This window comes from Alosa sapidissima, chromosome 18, assembly GCF_018492685.1.
Source record: "Alosa sapidissima isolate fAloSap1 chromosome 18, fAloSap1.pri, whole genome shotgun sequence".
NCBI lineage: Eukaryota > Metazoa > Chordata > Actinopteri > Clupeiformes > Clupeidae > Alosa > Alosa sapidissima.
The window spans coordinates 7530668-7548584 of record NC_055974.1 but is presented as its reverse complement, the minus strand read 5'-3'; the positions used below and the strand labels follow the sequence as shown (position 1 = coordinate 7548584).

At 40.8% G+C, this 17917-nt stretch overlaps 3 protein-coding genes across 5 annotated transcripts; 1 reads left to right on the top strand and 2 right to left on the bottom strand.

The window, feature by feature from the left end:
- Window positions 1–1156: 1156 nt before the first annotated feature.
- On the bottom strand, window positions 1157–4979 carry gtf2h3 (general transcription factor IIH, polypeptide 3). The gene is made up of 13 exons (XM_042069791.1): window positions 4897–4979; window positions 4569–4648; window positions 4127–4233; window positions 3780–3925; window positions 3417–3476; window positions 3145–3174; window positions 3020–3048; window positions 2851–2925; window positions 2713–2766; window positions 2434–2502; window positions 2014–2149; window positions 1713–1749; window positions 1157–1578 (listed from the first exon to the last, which is right to left on the bottom strand). Exons 1-13 carry the CDS (start codon window positions 4904–4906, stop codon window positions 1512–1514), a joined length of 900 nt encoding a protein of 299 aa, XP_041925725.1. The 5' UTR covers window positions 4907–4979; the 3' UTR covers window positions 1157–1511.
- eif2b1 (eukaryotic translation initiation factor 2B, subunit 1 alpha) lies at window positions 4944–8108 on the top strand. 2 transcript variants are annotated; one of them, XM_042069788.1, is made up of 10 exons: window positions 4944–5020; window positions 5229–5322; window positions 5590–5691; window positions 5833–5969; window positions 6215–6331; window positions 6690–6802; window positions 7047–7115; window positions 7360–7435; window positions 7524–7649; window positions 7797–8108. In XM_042069788.1, exons 2-10 carry the CDS (start codon window positions 5310–5312, stop codon window positions 7950–7952), a joined length of 909 nt encoding a protein of 302 aa, XP_041925722.1. In that variant the 5' UTR covers window positions 4944–5020; window positions 5229–5309; the 3' UTR covers window positions 7953–8108. The 2 variants fall into 2 exon arrangements, with proteins under 2 accessions (XP_041925722.1, XP_041925724.1); XM_042069790.1 differs by having other exon boundaries at window positions 4950–5020; window positions 5208–5322.
- A 304-nt stretch (window positions 8109–8412) lies between these two features.
- Window positions 8413–13591, bottom strand: LOC121689721 (transmembrane emp24 domain-containing protein 2). 2 transcript variants are annotated; one of them, XM_042069792.1, is made up of 5 exons: window positions 13283–13591; window positions 12246–12435; window positions 11735–11755; window positions 10111–10218; window positions 8413–9719 (listed from the first exon to the last, which is right to left on the bottom strand). In XM_042069792.1, exons 1-5 carry the CDS (start codon window positions 13460–13462, stop codon window positions 9595–9597), a joined length of 624 nt encoding a protein of 207 aa, XP_041925726.1. In that variant the 5' UTR covers window positions 13463–13591; the 3' UTR covers window positions 8413–9594. The 2 variants fall into 2 exon arrangements, with proteins under 2 accessions (XP_041925726.1, XP_041925727.1); XM_042069793.1 differs by lacking the exon at window positions 11735–11755 and having other exon boundaries at window positions 13283–13589.
- Window positions 13592–17917: the final 4326 nt, after the last annotated feature.

Here is a 17917-nt window from a genome sequence, read left to right as displayed (position 1 = left end):
TCAGCTGGGACTGGGCATTCAAAAGCTGACAATGACATCGTCAGTGTCGTCCAAACTGTCCTTCAGGCCGTAAACCAAGGGCACAAAGACAAGGCTGGTGAATACTAGAGAAAGGTCTCTTATGCACAGTCACCCTGACTGGAAGGAGCTTGGCAGGGATGTGGGAAGCGCTTCCTGTAGCCGCCACACTCAGGCTAGCGTTCACATGCCTTCCCAGAAGCCTCAAAGCCTGCTGCCTGCCGGCAACCGCCCCGAGCTGCTAGCACTTCCACTCAGCATCCCGCTTCCCGGCAACAAGCATCTTCTCCATCAGCTGGTCCTTAAGGCAACTTCCCTCACAATGCCACAGTTTCACATTACAGGAGTAGACAAGGAACTGTCATTAACATTTTCCTGAAATGGACGTGAGCAGTGTTCTCTTATCTGATTGATTTAAGTATATTGAATCTTGTCAACTGGCATCTTGGCTAGTGTGCCAGTGTTTGCTCATGAGGCAATAAAAGACGTGTCATGGTTTGACTTAGGTCTCTCCTCTGACTGCGTTACATTCCTGGGCTTGGTTTTTCTGACTGATGGGATCAAATGTCTTTTTTATGACCTTTGCTTTCAAAGCTCTTTATTCATTTTTTTTTTTTTTTACAAAATGACGGTAAGCAATGACAACTAAAATACACATTACGAAACATGAGCAAACCAATACATTTGCCCCAACAGAGCCTTAAGCTGATGACCGACGGATGTCCTTATTACCACTCCTTCAGGGTAGATAATATATTAATTAGATTATACTGGCAAGTGGGGAAGAGTAGAACGGCTCCTGGCAAGAACATAATATCTGCCAGGAAGGGGTGTGCTTGTAAAAGAGGTCAAGTCTCATGCTAACAATAACAATAGGAAACACTAATGAAGGCTTCCTCTTTAAACCCTCCCTTCCCTCAACTCAAGGATCTCTAAATGGACTTAAAAATATGAGCCACTAGCCTGTTCACAATGTGTGTGTGTGTGAGTGTGTGTGTGTGTGTCTGTGTGTATGTGAGTGTAGCGTGTGTGTGTGTCTGTGAGTGTAGCGTGTGTGTGTGTGTGTATGTGAGTGTAGAATGTGTGCGTGTGCGTGTGTGTATGTGTGTGTGTGTGTATGTGAGTGTAGCGTGTGTGCGTGTGTGTGTAGCGTGTGTGCGTAGCGTGTGTGCGTAGCGTGTGTGTGTGTGTGTGTAGCGCGTGTGTGTGTGTGTATGTGTATATGTGTGTGTGTGTGCGTGCGTGCGTGTGCATGCGTGTACAGGCACCATCAGTTCAGTTTAACTTAAAGAGTAGGTAGTACAATAGAATTAGAAAACAACACCCCTCAGTAATTGCTGACTGAGCCATTTGAAAATAGTCCATGACAACACCTCCAGACCTCTTCAGGAACATGGCCTCCTACACCGAGACGCATCCAGTGCTGAGGCATTACAATTACACACACAAATAAAGGTCCTCATGTGGGCACTCCGTGCAGGTGACCACTGGAGTCACGTCACTGGCTTGACTTTCTTCTTCTTGGCCTTGATCAGAGGCAGCGGGATCTTGAAGGCAGTTCTAGGGGTTGGAGACAGAGACAAACAGGTGGACATGAAGAAGACACTGGAGCATGTGGGATAGTGACAGAGCTGAACTGTATCATTATGGACTTTATCTATGCATCTTTTGATCTACATTGACTATGTACTTACTCGCATGTTGTGCAGATTGGGCTGAAGTTGCAGAATACTAAAAAGGACAAGACACATTTGAATGAAGGACTGCAAAGATGCACTGAAACATTAAAAACAGGCATTTATTTCTCCTTGAGCGATCATTCATTTTACCTGTTTATATGGGTAAAGAGGATTAGCTTTTAAAAATGAGATCATGGAGAAAAGAAATCTAAAATACTTGTAGCTATTTGTAAATGGAGAATATGCCTAGATACTATATTCTTCTCTAATGTCTAATATGTATTCTAGTCTATTTTAGGCTAAAGCAAGTCCTTACTAGACAGGCAGACAGAGCAGACATAGCCGATCTCGATGAGGTTGCGGTGGCAGAAGCAGGCGGCCCTGTAGTCCACGTGGACCGATGGAGGCAGCACCAGCTGGGCGCGCTCTTCAGAGTCAGGCAGGAACACCCACTGGCAACACAGAGACAACATTCAGGCTTAAACAAGGAGTCCTCAAGCTTAGACTGTGTACTTCAAAATACCAATTCAGTTTAAATACCATTTCCAGCTTCAACAAGTGTAATAACATAAAACGTCCAACATCCCTATTTTTGGCAAAACATAAATAAATTCTGAGATTCTGGGTTATTTTTAACCTGTGTTTAGATACGAGATATGCCAGTACTTATGTGGGTTTGCTTAGGATAGTCAGTTATGGTTGTGTGGTGGTGTTTAACCTCGCTGTAGATGCTCACCAGCAGGTATTGTGTGAGGGCAACCCGTTGTGGTATTTTGAGGTATAAACCCCCTGTTATGTCACAAGCCTGAAAGAAACAAAAAATGGTGGTTAAAGTTTTCTGTGGTCTACTAATAAATATAGGTGTACAGATGGCAATTAAGAGAGAGTAATATCAAGCAAGGTGGCAGTGCACTCTGAAGGGAAAGATTAGATAGGAAAGGCTCAGGTTTTACACATGGAGAATTAAATAAGAGGTCATAGAGGCTTTAAATGATTGACGCTTTTAATGACACACCTGTTGTAAGAGCCCGGAGTCGGAGTCGAGCACACAAGCATCTATAAGGACACCCTGAAACAGAAGGAACACAAAACTAGGAGAAATTAAGGCACAATGATAGAGAGAATAACAGAGGGGATGAGAGGGACATCTCACCTGTTTCTGAGCAGCAAAGATCACATTCATGAAGTTCATGTACTGCAGAGCACAGTCTTCTGCTGCTTTTATCACCTAATAAACATCAAATTAATACATCAGTTATCAATTCCACTATTGTTATTTACACCATTAACTATTCATTCTGTTGACTGCAGTAAGACCTTACCAATATTCTGGACGTCATGTCCTGGCCAGCTAAGGAAAATAAACAATAGAATTAAAGACCATCACATCTCACATTTGAATTTTAAATACAATGGAATGCGTACAGTATGTGCTAGCAAATGTTACCTGCCAGTTGTTTTGAGAGACGATGTATGTCTGAATGTATAATATTAAGGACAGATGAGCTAATTACACATTTTCATAATGGAGTTTTTGAGCAAAAACCCCCAAACATAATTATACATAATATGTTTAAATAACATTGCAAAAGTGGATAAAGGAGTCTCACTTGATACATTAGGCTCATTATATGGCAGCGCCCTGAGGCCCCCATTGTGGGCAGTGATCTCCTATTGAGAGCCACTGTTTTAAAGGATCTCTCCATTATGAAAGGATACAGCACAGGGCCTTGGCAAGGGCTCCAGCTAACAACGTGTCTGTCTGGTCTTTCACCTCCACTGTGGAAGAAAATATATCTTATTATTACACTCTATTTTTATTGTGTTACTAGAGAAGGTTTAGGACAGGAGGCCAAGGGACACTTATAGGAACTGGGCAGACAATTAAATAACGCCTTGCCTGTGTGTGTGTGCATGGATATGGCCTTCAGAGATCTGTTACTTCTACATACTTTCTCTTACATGGCTAAATGCCTTTGACATTGGTTCTCCAGGCTCCATCACACTTTTCAAAGAGTGGACCAAATCTGTCTGCCCAATGTTTCTCTACTCAAGACACTCGTGTGACACAATGACACTCACTCCGTGCTATGAGAGCCCTTATCTCCTCTGCCATAAAGTCATTAGCAACCGAAAGGAGCTCATATTTGCCATCGCCACCAGCTGATACAGAGTCATCCCCAGTGCCATCGCCAGCACTCCAGTGCTTACTGGGAAACAGGAAATGACTGAGAGAAAAGGAGAGCATGAGGGAGGGATGAAGAGAGAAAGTGACAGAGAGAGAGAGAGAGAGAGAGAGAGAGAGAGAGAGTTAGAAGAGACACAAGTATGTCACATACTACTTACATAAATAGTAACAGGCTACCACTGTATTATGTAGCTGCTCTCTCTGAGAGAAGATGATTATTCTCTGGTTCAACAAAATGTACCTCTCCTGACAGGTGCTTGCAATGATGGCCAGTTTGTTGGTCCTGGTCATGATCAGGTGAGAGTTACCCATGACCATCACAGCATCCAGGCATTTTGACAGGGTGAACTAACAAACACAGAATAGTTAGATGCTATCAAACTGAGTATTTTGTTGTTTGTTTATAGACGGAGAACTCTAATACAAGAAATAACTATCTTTCTACACGTAGCGAGTCCGACTGTATCTCAGTTCACAGCAAAATTATCCCAAGTAACATTTAGCTTGACGTATCTTCACAATTATGTTTAGCCTACTGTTCCCACTATTCCAAAATGTATATCAGTTTCCATCAAATCACTGGTTTTATGCATGCATACATATGCTTGACTGTGATGCGAACCAAGACACCTTAGCCTACTATTTCAGCACAATATTGTACAGTAAGTTATGACTTAACCAACCTCTGGTTGTCGTTGCGTTTGCTGCCCCCACCATATTGGATTCACGTCAAGTACGATGACCAGAAGACTAACTTCGTCTTCTAAAAAAAAAAGAGGTAAAAATATACATTTATAATTAAATAAAAGTTCAGTTACATGAGAACAAATAGCTAGCAAAGGCTAGCCAGTTGGATAACGTTATTCTATCTATGCGAACCAAGTTATGCCACTGTTTGACAGTGGTGCAGTGTCAAGGAGTTTATGCATTTCTTTACGTGATACAATTAGCCATATAATTTTAGGTAACAACAAAAACAGAAGTTTGGTATGAAGTTTCATAGCTACAAACCTGAAGCCATCACAGCTTTAAGCCACGGCGACGACTTGATGGCGTAAATCTGACGTCATCTCAATGAGACGAAACATTCACAGAACATGCAGAACACACAGCACAGCTGCTATATAACTAAATAGTAAGAATTGTTTAACAGTCCTTTGTTTTATCGTTTATTGATAGCCATTTCAGAAAACTGATGTTTGTTCACAGTTAAACGTTTTGACGTGGAATTTACCAGAATAGTGTCCCTGTGTTGCGTCAGAAACTGTTAGCAAGCGCTACAGCTAGTGTAGTGTAATGACAGGCTAGCTAACATCAGGTAGACAACTATTATTTTGTTTCAGACGCAAATAAGGCGCGTATCCCGCATACTACTCTATTCTTCAGTTTTCGGGTCTCTTCATTGGTCAGATCTGGTGGGCAAAATGGATGAAGGAGGTAAGCTGAACTGTATGAATGTCAGGAGTATGCACAGGTTCTGAAAATGCTCAGCTCAGCTCATACACGTTACTGACATCTCCTGATGCTGTTCACATGGTATGCAAATGAGGTCAGTTTGAAAGTACAATTTTAAACACATTATGGCTTTATGTTACAAATCCAGTAACTTTTTTGGTAGATTGTTCCTGAGATTCATGGTATAGGCATGACTGCTGCTTCTGACAGATTTGACCACTTACAATTGTTTGTGTTTTGTGTCATCAGAGTTAGTGGAATACTTCAGAACTCAAATGAGTCAAGATCCAGATGTTGCCTCAGCAGTGGCCGCAATTCGCTCTCTCCTGGAGTTCCTGAAAAGAGACCAAAGTTAGTGATTATATCCATTGGACTCCTTGACCTATTAAGTGACTACCCATCACTGTTTCTCTGTCTCTTACTCTCTGATCTGCCAAACTGACTGACTAACTAACTGATGAGAGTCCTGTCCTGTCCTGTCCTCATCCCCAGGTGAGACAATCTTGGGCCTGAGAGAGAACATGACACGGGCCATCGGCCGGCTGCAGGAGGCGGACTCCTCAGTGGCAGTGTCCTCAGGAGGAGAGCTCTTCCTCCGCTTCATCACCCTCACATCACTGGAACATCCGGTTAGCACCATTTATCCACATGCAGTTCAGGTTCTGGTTTCTGTTTAGACCGAAATTGAGTTTGTGCTATCGTTGGTGCTATATAAATAAAATAAAATGGGATTTAATTGAATACACACATCCACACACATACTGTACATCACAAACCCCACAGTTTCTTTTTGGTGAAATTGGTGAAAAATGTTAAGTTTAATTTGGTGAAAAAGTAAACAAACAGATTACATTTCCATTCTCCAATATTTCAGGACCTCTCTCAGTGCAAAAAGGTGATGGTTGAAAGAGGGGAACTGTTCCTGAAGAAGATCTCACTCTCCAGAAACAAGGTGGCCAAACTTTGCCACAATTTCATCAAAGATGGAGCTGTGAGTACAAACAACCTTTTCTTCCACAACTGTTTTGTCATGATAGCCAGAATTGGTGAAAGGGTCAGAGATCAACAAAAAATGTGAGACATTTGATGGGCTACTATTCTGACCATTCAGGAGCTGTCAGAGTCCAGTCAGTGCACAGCACTGAGAATTTCACATCTGTGTTGTTTTTTGAGCAAGCCAAATGCCTTTGTTTTTGCTAAATCATGATCTTATGAAACCGTAATTAAACTGAAATCATGAAGTCCCCGTGGTGAGTCTCAGCCCAAGGAGGTAGTACGCCAACGTCTTCTTGATATACAGTAAATGCAGGATTTGTGATTGAGCTAATGTCCCCGTGTTGATGTTGTAGAAAATCCTGACCCACTCATCATCCCGGGTGGTTCTGAAAGTGCTGGAGAATGTGGCAGCGGATAAGAAGCGCTTTAGCGTCTATGTTACAGAGTCCCAACCAGACTCCTCAGGGTAATTATCCATGGAACAACTCTGTTTAGGAAAGGCCTGTCAAGAAATTTGTGTTTTGGGCCATCTTGCAATATACTGTAGGTGATGTTGAAGCAAAGTATGGAAATGGTTTCCCTTGTCAACATCCCCAGGTTGCATGATTTTCTAAAACAGAACCATTAATTACATGCGTCTTTAAATTGAGATAACGCAATATAACTTTATAGACCAATAACCAATTAAAAACTTTAATTTATTTCCACAGAAATCAGATGGCCGAGAAGCTACGGAAGCTAAATATCCCAGTCACAGTTATCCTGGATGCTGCAGTGGGGTGAGTGGATTGAAGTCCAGATGTTCACCACCTCATCCGAGAAACCGGATTGCAGATTTCTCCTTCCATTTTACAGTACAATAGAGTCATTGCTGGTCTGTCAGTGTACTTAACTTGTGCTTGAATTGCTCTGTATATTTCACCACTGACTTGGACTAAAACTCTGTTTTTTATTTTCACTCATAAGAAGACAAAGTGGAAACAAAATTGCAGTCCATTTATGTCCTCTCTGTGTGTTTGTCAGCTATGTAATGGAGAAGGTAGACCTTGTGATAGTTGGAGCAGAAGGAGTTGTGGAGAGTGGAGGCATAATTAATAAGGTGAGTAGCACACTCAGATCACACAAAGATCGCAATGACACAATATTACATTAAAGTACCGTCGTGATCATTTATGTTCTTGTCACAGATTGGCACCTATCAGATGGCAGTGTGTTCTAAAGCCCATAATAAGCCATTCTACGTGGTGGCAGAGAGTTTCAAGTTTGTCAGGCTCTATCCCCTCAACCAGCAAGATGTTCCTGATCGATTTAAGGTTGGTTGTTCTTGGTTCATTTGTTACAGAAACCTAGTGTTGTTGACATAGGAGGCCTAAAACGAGGACTATTCTTACTTTAACTTTGTTCTATGCACTTGCAAGTAACTGCTTTCCTTTAACAATGAGTCTCTTTTCTTCCCTTAGTACAAAGCTCACACCCTTAAAACAGCTGAAGACCTGGACAAAGAGCACCCTATGGTTGACTACACCCCTCCTTCCCTCATCACCCTGCTGTTCACCGACCTGGGAGTTCTCACTCCGTCAGCCATCAGTGACGAACTCATCAAGATTTACCTATGAGTCTTTCCCATCCTACATGATCAATAGAGAGAGGGGGATGACCATTGTGCACTTAATGGCAGCTGTGCTATGCCTTCTCTGCTGATGGTGCTTTGGCCTGGGTGACTCCACTTGTTTTGCAAGCTTCTTGTGTAAAATAAAACCAGAATATCAGGAGACTCTTGTGTCATTTCTTCATTGGCAATCATTGTGACTGCTTGGAGCCTTTCTAATTTTTTTCAAAACGTTTTTGTCTACATAAATATTAGTGTTGACATAGCAAATATGTTACAGTCTAGACACAGCAGTTCCATCACATTGAAGGTGTTTTTTCAGTTATAGACATGGTTAGCCCATACATCCTTTAATTATTCTTCAGCACTTTTAAATATCATTATCACCATTTGTTGATAGATAAATGTGTATTTGTATGAAGTTGAATGATTATGGTCCTTTTGAAAAGAAGAAACAAGACACGTGATTCCCCAATTAAAGCCAGGTCATGTTTGAACTTCACACCTTGACAACTTTAGATTAGCATCAATTCCAAAGATTTGTCCCTCCCTGTTGTTTCAACCAAATCAACTCTTTTCCCCAACACAATAGAGAGAAACCGCAGCTTCCCTCACACATATATTGAAATAAACTTAACATTTGTACAAAATTACAGTTGGATAAATTTCGCCATTTCATGGTTCAATACTGAAGCTCAAGCAATTACTGTCTACATCCCAGTGTGTCCATAATAATGTACCACTCACCCCAGTAAAAAAAAAAAAAAGAAAAAGCCAAGTTCCTAGTTCCACCAACCAAAAATGATTCAAAGTGTATGCATAATGTGCCTTTGTGAGCAGAACTTTTAAACTCAAAGTTGCCAAACTTCACTTTGAATTTAAACTTGGGTGGTCAAGTTGGGTTTGAATGGCTGGATTTCTAGGGACACGTCACAGCTTTTGCACACGGAGTTTGGAGGAAATCAGGCAGGACTGATCCTGACATTCGCAAACCCCCCCTTGACCAGTGATGGCAAAGTGACCTTCGCAAGCTTGTTGAAACCGACTGAGAGGGCTGTTCGGATGATGGCACAGAAGGCATTGAGAAGATAAGCGAGTACAGAAACAAAACAAAAGGAAAAGCAGGATTTACACTAATAGCCACCCCTGCCCACATACCCAACATATTGCTTTTCATTAACTAAACAACAACTAAAACTGAACGTCTTAAAAATGGCGCCATTCCCCAAAGTGCACGTTCAAAGTCCACACAACATCTGCAGGCCCTCCCTGTCCCACCCACTGTTGTAGCAAAGGATACAGCATCCCTCAAATTCATGACTAATAAAATAGTGACAACATGAAAAAAATATCACCCCATAACAGCAGAGAGTTAGTCTTCATAACAAGGGTCTGAGGACAGTTTGTTTTTACACTGTTAACTGGGTGACTACTAAAAGTAACAAGGGCAACAAAAAGAAAAACATTTTTATTTCAAGACGGAGAGAGAGCGGAAGGTGGGGAGAGACCATTTCCTGGGGTCCGGACAATTTCCAATCTTGCCGCGTGGCCATGGACCATTTTCAAATTTATTTTTCTGCAAATGGTACCAGTTGATGGGGGGGAGCACACTTTTGGAGTAAAAAAATCTTACATGTAAAACCAAGATTTTACACAACTCTCCGCACTTCGAAAAATCTCTTCAGGTAGTAAATCTGTCCCAATGTCATGGCAACCAAGACCAGCGCCTCGAAGAAGGACCAGAGAACCACTCGGCTGTTTGTGTTGTCATTGACTAGAAAAGAACACAAATAAAAACATGAGATCTAGGAATGCACTGACAACTTGATTCTTTCAGTTGCATGATGAAACATCAAAAAGCCAAATATAAAGAAAACAGTCAGTCATTTGGTATGCAGTTGTAATTCCGACAGACACAATATTTGTCATAAAAAAACGAAACAATAATCACACAGTCAAAAGTACGATGACCATACCATAAGGTCAGATTACATGCAGCACACTGGCTTAAAACATAAACTATATACCATGATAACTACTTGCTTAGCATGAACTCCCACTTGTCAACTAGCAGCAGTGGCTGAAGCAGGTAAACATCACTTATAAAAAGCATCAAATGCAAACAGTTGACCAGTAGGTGGACTCAGAGGGTGAAGGGCTCTTACTCGCTCTGTGTATCCTCTCGCGGACCTCCATGTACTCTTGCTCGTGCTTGACGGCAGTCATGGACACGGCCAGCTCGTTGATCATCTCCTCCAGTTTGTTTTGATGGGCTGTGAGGGAGAAAAGCACACAGAGAACGCGGCGTGTCAGTGGGAGTGTGTGGGGCTGCTCGAACGGCCGCTCTTACGCAATTCACACACATTACTAGTCCACTGCTTTGGTGTCGAGTTTCCTCTTTCATCAGACTGATTTCTCAGTCTACCGAGTGGCAGCCCGTAAGCTTTACATGCAAGCTGTACATGTGCAGCAGGCACGGAGTGTTCAAAAATATTCTGGTTTTGTTTTGCTTTTTTCCCCAGCCACTGATCTTTGGTGATCATTGATCACACCCATCCTTCAATCAAGTATCATGATTAATTTGACAGAAAGACAGGCTTTGTGTGAGGAAGAAGCCTGGGTGAACCCAGACGAACCTGTTACTCTGCCGTTCCGCCTGGAGACCAACCCATTGAAGCCGATTTCCGAATCACCCAAAAAACGCAAGAACCAATCAAACCCGCTTATCTGGCATGTGGCAGGCTTTATAAGATGACAGACAGCATGTTCAATAAGACCAATGGCTGCACTGATTGTGTCTGTGTTTAAGATATGCACCATGTTCCAATTTGCATACTTCTGTACTTTCGATATCTAATGAGTGCACAAGAGCATTCAAACTGCATTTTAACACCAGTAATGTTATGTTTAAATGTTATGATTGTCATTTCTGTTAAGTGCACGGAGTTGGTGTTTAATTTGAGACGACCCTACCCTGTTGAAATTCACACGCTATGCGAGTAAAAACATGCAGAAAAGCGCACTTCATTATAGTGAAATGATAGAAGTTTGCGGATTGGAACAGTCTTGGAAATGCATTTTCTTTGGAATTGAGTAAATAACTGCATTTTAAACTGTTCTTTACAAGAAAGATGTTTTTTGCTCTACTTCCGAAAAGATTGGGTAAGAGTTGAATGCACCAATTCAAGTTTAATTTCATTGCTAGTTCCGCCCCTAGAAATCAGAGGTGAATGAAGTGTCCCCAGACCCATTCTCAATCTCAATCTCAATCGAGATTTGAGAAGTGGTCTGGAATTAGCCAGGCTAGTGGTGAGGCACAACTTACTTAAAACAAACTAAACAAAAACCATAAAAAAACAACTTCAACCCATTCATGTTAGTCTGACTTCAGTGCCTAGCACACAGACAAACCCACAAGTCCTCTCAAGTCTTTAAGACATCAAGGTGTCTTGCAGATAAGCCTTTACTTAGTAAAGACATTCTGACCTGTTAGTGAAAACAGCAATAGTGTTCAATAGATCATGTTTTGTCCTGACACACTAGCAACTAAACAGTAAAATAAAAAATGCTTCATTACAAAAACTATTCAATTATCACTTGAACACTATTTTGCAGGTCCTTAGCAATAAGTAATTTTAACAGCATACCATCATTGACAATTAGTAGTGAACACACACATTTCCATTGTTCAGCTTGCCTAAAGACAGCAATTTTCAACACAGCAACAGTCTACAGTCACACAGTGAGTCCCTCGGTGATTTGCAAATCCATGCAGTTGGGTTAACATACCATCCCAGGTGTCACCACCAACTGAAGGAGGGAAGGAAGAATTAAGGGAAGAAAGAGAGGAGGAATGAACAGAGTAAGAGGGATGACAAGGAGAGGAAGCAAGAAAAAAAGGGCAGCAAGGACCATCTTTGCAAGATGATGTTCAGCACAACATTTAGCATGAATAAACAATGATAGAAAGACAGACTACCTCAACTTCCATTAGTTAGATCTGTAAGATCTGTCATTTAATCATCTGAGAGTTGATCATTTAATCATCTGAGAGCTGATCAGTTCCACTTTTCCTGATTCTAGCAGGAAACTCCTTCAATGTATAAAGAGACAGTGTGCAATCACATCACCAACTTTCTTCATCTGTGGCCTGTACTACTGAAATAAACAGCCACGGCAGGGGAGTTATCAAAATGTCTTTGAATTAGGACGAGGCTGTGCCCAGAATTTCAAATATTTCAGCACAACCATACACACAGACAGACACACGCAGACACACAGGGAGCTGAGCTAAGCTTACCTTCCGTCTCCACGCCATCTTTGGGTGCCTCTCCGATATCAATGGTAAACATGACTATTTTGGGAGTCATGGTTGACATCTTGTTACTGAAACAGAATTTGTATGTTCCATCCATATGGGCTGCAACAGAGTACTTCCCACTGGACTCTCGGTCACCCTTATAGATCTGCTTCCCATCCGGGCCAGTGATCTATGGAAGTGGTGGGATACATTGACATCAGATAAATAAAATGATATGTCATATTAATAATTATATGCATCTCCACAGTCTCCAGTCTCTGTAAACACAATATGACACCAAAATTATTGTCAAAAGTGAACAAGATTTAAAGATGATGACTAAAGATCAGTATGTAACCTGACAGAGGACTTGCCTCAAGACCTTTCACCCATTCCAAAGGCAACTTCATGTGCAACGTTACCGTACAGCTGTTGTAAGTAACGTACCTTACTAAGCATACTCAATGACTATTGTCGTGATGATGCCGTTTCACTCTGATGCATGCAACCCATTTTGATTTACACTCTCACGTTAGGTTTCAGGTAGTCTAACATCAGCAACGTCAACAGCTGTTACCTAGCGCTCAGACCAAAATGCTAGGAAATACTCTCCGCTAAAATAGCCGCCTTATGTAGCTAGCTCGTTAAGTAACATCCAACTCCACAGCCTTTCTTTATTTTCACTCTAGATCGGGGCAACAGTTCTTGGGCGTTTATGTGAACAACACAAGAGGTTAATAAACCATGTTGTTGTTAGGAAAAACGACATAAGCAAGTTGGCAGGCTATGACTAGCTAGCTACGGCTAGTGTAGCAATGCGTGCTACACTAGATTAATTAATCAATGGCATTCAGTACGTATTATATCCCCTAACTGCAACATTTCCTGAACATAACATGACGTGGTTTCGCCTGAAAAGCTAATGTTACATCCTCTCTAACGACACGTTTGATAGCTTGGCCTGACATGTCGCAACATGGCTAGTTCCAACGACGTTGGTTATCCTTGTGGGGTAGCCAGCTAGCTAGTTAGCTTACCTCCACATCGATGTCCAGGAAGCCTCCCTCTGCAACCTCAAACATTAGGCCCATCTTGGTGCCTGAGTTGACCCGTTCGAAAAAGCACTCTTCGGCATGAGCGTCTATGCTGACGAAATATCCCGACGCTGTGGCTGATAAAGTTGCCAAAATAACAATGACTTCAGAAAGCGTGAACATGATGGCTCGTTCTCTTTGACTACACTTTGCAGTAAAGGGGGAAGCTAGCACACAATATTCTAGGAAGACAGTCCTCGCAAGCCACCGACTTGCGGAGGAGGAGTCACTTCATGTATATGGCTGATTGTGACTGGAGGATGAAAAGGCGCTGCGTTACTGCCACGTAAAGGCTCAAACAAGAAGCAAAGAAGGACAAACTATGCGGCACAATGGTAAGGGCTAAATCGAGTAGGATTACATGGGGTGCTTTCTGCCCGTGGAATTGTCTTAATCAGTAGCATACACATCATGTCATGTGTTGGGTGTCAGCACGCAGGCATCTTTGGCATGACAAATTTACTTTTTTAATGCAATAGCTAATGTTTATGACAAGAACATTCATATTTTTGACACAAGCAAAGTTCCCATTTATTTTTCTATTTAAAGTCTGGGTTAACTTTTATCAGGGTGTAGGCACAGCAAGACTGACACACAAAAAAACAACCAATTTAACATTACAAGGAGCTCATTGTTGCCAACTCTTTGGTGTAGCCTAATCGGAAAAGTTAGGCACACTTAGCCTACAGTACATCACAAATGTGTCAATTTCTATTTTTGAATGATCACAACATTTGTCACGTGAAAAACTCCAATAAGAAACTGTTTTCAGAACTGGCAGGTATGATTTATATCCTTCAAAAATATCCAAGTAATGTTTGCTGTCAATTAGTCTATTAACCAAATATTGTTTCCTGCTCATTATTAGTGTATTGATGTGACTACTTTGAGACCAGACATGTGTTGTATTCTGAGAACATTGCCTAGGCTACTACTTTATTGAGTTATCTATTCCATTTGAAGATGGAGGAGGAAGTCTTTGAAAGGAAGAGGTTAAATTATTATTTGTTAAATTATTAGTTATGTTACTGTTTAGCCTTCAGGAGGTGTTGTGGGCCTAATTCAACGAAACACCCGGAAGGTGCCTCCTTATTAACCCCAGTGAAATGCTCTCAGAAACTGTTCTTTTGGTGGTGTTTTTTGCCCTCAAAGGTTTCTTTGTTAGTGATTTTGTTTTGGACGGTAAATTGGTCACTGTGTGTATAGCACTAGAAATCTCTCCTGTGTATGTATATATATATTTTTAAAAGTGTATTAATGCTTTATTTGTAGACTGTTTCATCTGATACAAACTTTGAGGTAAGTGGTCTATCTCCTAAAGACCTGGCATTTTGTGTTTATAGACAAGTCTCTTGGTAAATTTCCAGGACAATAAAGTTCCTCTGTTGGTAAAGATCCTGCAATGACGTACCCATGGATATTCAGGTATAATTTTTGCCAGTGCCCTTTTTGCATCATGAGTCATTCCGTGTCAAATTAGATAAGGTTGTTTCTGCAACGTCTCATATTTTGTTCAAACCTTGTCTATATCATCAATGGGTCCTAAAACCAAGGCCTGTGAAATATTTCTGTGCAAATCTTCTGTCTTCATATCTTTTTCAGACTTGAAATTCTTTCATTTTTACAGCTTGAAAAACATGTACCATGTTTGGGCATTAATATCTTGACAAATATTTTCCCTAGCCTCCTCAAATTTTCTTGGGTGGAAGACCAACTCATAAAAAGCAAGCAACTGAAATGGTATGTGGGATAGCTAGTACCATAATAGCTGTGGAAATAGTTAAGTATATGGATATTTAATGTGTAAACCAATATTGTACCAAGTCCCATTCACATAATAAATGCATGTAGTTCCAGTTGTTTTGGGAATACCAAAATAAACATTTACAATAAACAATAGATTTTAGCGCCCGCTCAGGTGAAACACAGCATAGCATTTTGCTCCTTTCATAATGGTCTTATGTTCCCAAAACACCTGTAAAATACATTTATTCTGTGAATGGGACTTATATTGGTACTTTACACACTAAATGTCCATATACTTAGCTATTTCCACATAGATTTGTATGGTCCTATTACCTACCCCACATACCATTTCAGTTGCATGAAAATGACACAAAAATACAAACACGCCTTGTTTTATCCTTATTATTGTCATGGTCTTTTGTTTTGGAGACTTCACATTTTGGGAAGGATTGCATGTTTTTTCTGAAACTAGGAACTTAAACCAATGAGACTGTAGTACAATCTTTAATGATTGAATTGCACTGAGAACATGTTTGTCTTCTATTCTACAAAGTTTGGTTAGGCTATAATAATACTTTTTAAGATATGAATGTCCAAACATGGCCTCCAAGATAAGGCCTTTTAGAGAGTGTAAACAATCACGGGCAAAAAGACTATAAAAGCAATATAATTGAACAAAAACATTTACAGGTCTTAGTTATGGAACCTAAACATTGTGTAGACAAACTTTGAAGAAAATCAGAGTCGGCGCTGCAACCATTTTCCTAGATTTTTTCTGATTTGAGACGGAATGACTCTTATGTGACATGTTATCATTTTTTCTCAATTGCATTTTGTGAATAGATTCAGTGCTATATTGTGATGATTTCCCATAAGCTACATACCTGCCCTGATACCTCAGAGAGGCATGGCCATCCCAGGCCCTAGTAAAACTCTACCTTCATGTCCTATCCAATTGAAACCAAACTTCCCTCAGTTGGGTTATTGCTTTATCTATTCATGTTCAGAGCTAATCAGGGAAGATAGAACCCACAACCCCAAAGACAGACAGGACAGATGGAAAATGACTATGGCCTCCTCCAACAGTTGAGAGAATAGAAGAGAACATTATTACCCATGTTAGAACATTATTATATTATTATTATTATTTTATATATACAATATTTCTGCGTGCTTTTATTAGGTCTATATAGTTTATATATGTGCTTTATAAAAGAATACCACAGTGTAGCCTAAGTGTGGGGATCATAACAGATCTCCAATTTGTGTTCAATAACTTAGGTCTTTTTAAATTCAGTGTGAGTCAAAGATGAAATGTTTAGCTACATGATTCCATATGACTCAATAGGCAACACAGAAGCTCACAAATACCGTACAGATAACATTTTAATTCATTGGAATACGCTACCGTCACCATTTACATTTCTGAAGGAAACAACAAACGCGTATGTATCCAAACAGTCGGTTATAATTACAACAGACAAAAACAGCGGTCACATTGCAGGTTTATAGCGTAAAAGTGCGCCATTTTAGTCCATAAGATGTGAGTGATGATTCACCTGGTTGTAAGTAGGCTACTCTTGGTGTGATTGCCCCTTCATGTCATCTTGTCTCCTTATTTTGCAACAATGAAGTAAGTGGTCCATCCGGCGAGCAGCAAAGACCCAAGCAGTACAGTGTAACAGAAAAGCACAAATTTGAGAAGTTCTTTGAAAGTTCGAAGAAAGCGGAGAGTCAAGGGCTCCGGCTCGAACACAAACTCCATTTTCAAAATGTTGCCAATTGCTGTCTTCAGGAAAAAAGAGGGATGGTGGATATTGGGGAAATATCTGCACAAGACAAAAATAATAATTTGGAGGTAGGCGGAAATGCTGCAAAAACTCGTGAAGATTTAAGGTAAGTGGTTGCGTTGGCATAATATAATGAATAATGTATAGGCCTAACCACTTTAAACTGTAGATGCACTCAGAATCGATCTCATTGCAAGCTGTTTTGAAACAATGTGTCTGCTCTCCTTCGATACACTGCACCTCTGGAACACTATAAATTTCCATCAAAACTGTTGCATAGCCATATCTTTTAAACACGATCACATAGTGTAATCCAAATCCAGGTCTTTGTGAGACCTAGGCTAAGTTAAATAAAGTTCAAGTTATACAAAATCATCACTAATACTCAAAAATAACACTGGTCTATTTTGACAACTTTTTCAAAACCATCCTTTGCCCATGAACTTTGCATAGGCTACTGTCAAAATAGTTGAAAAGGTAATCTGTAACAGCTGAAATTAGATCACATAGGCCTACCTTCACACATTACATGGGTCAACTCACGCGAGTAGTCAAATCCTCTCCAATATTGTTTTGATGCCCTGTGCGCGAGCTCCCACTCACGCCCTTTCGAAAAAACGGATGGCAGCGCTGTGATGCGCGCATACGCTGCCTGTGTAGTCTACATACAGTAGGAGTGACCAGGGCCAATTACATTGATCACAAGACCCAGAAAACCCTGGGGCTTAGCTAATGGAAGCAAAACCGCGTCTGCACCTGCTCTTCTCACTTAAGGCGGAGCTTGTTGCCGCCTTTTCCGCTGGAAATCTTCACATTAGTTTGACTCCTCTCCTGTACAGACTAATCCCCATCTCCGCGGGCTACCAATTCTATTGAGACTTTTTTTTTTTTTAAGTCAGGCGGATATGTCATGCACTTATCAGGATTACAATTGCACAACAGTTGATTTGAGAGGATCTAATATCTATATTGGGAGGCTTATATGTCAACAGCAGAGCATAGGCCCATTCTTTTAATCCTCAATGTCAAGAGCAATATAGTA

Coding starts and splice junctions, on each gene's coding strand:
- gtf2h3 (XM_042069791.1), bottom strand. Junction 4,234..4,568: donor AAACGCAACGACAACCAGAG/GTTGGTTAAGTC, acceptor TGTGTTTGTTAG/TTCACCCTGTCAAAATGCCT. Junction 2,503..2,712: donor ACTCCGGGCTCTTACAACAG/GTGTGTCATTAA, acceptor TGTTTCTTTCAG/GCTTGTGACATAACAGGGGG.
- eif2b1 (XM_042069788.1), top strand. Junction 5,970..6,214: donor TCACATCACTGGAACATCCG/GTTAGCACCATT, acceptor CCAATATTTCAG/GACCTCTCTCAGTGCAAAAA. Junction 7,116..7,359: donor ATCCTGGATGCTGCAGTGGG/GTGAGTGGATTG, acceptor TGTGTTTGTCAG/CTATGTAATGGAGAAGGTAG.
- LOC121689721 (XM_042069792.1), bottom strand. CDS start 13,462: ATGTTCACGCTTTCTGAAGTCATTGTTATTTTGGCAACTTTATCAGCC. Junction 12,436..13,282: donor TCCTGGACATCGATGTGGAG/GTAAGCTAACTA, acceptor CCACTTCCATAG/ATCACTGGCCCGGATGGGAA. Junction 11,756..12,245: donor AGATGGCGTGGAGACGGAAG/GTAAGCTTAGCT, acceptor TCCCTCCTTCAG/TTGGTGGTGACACCTGGGAT.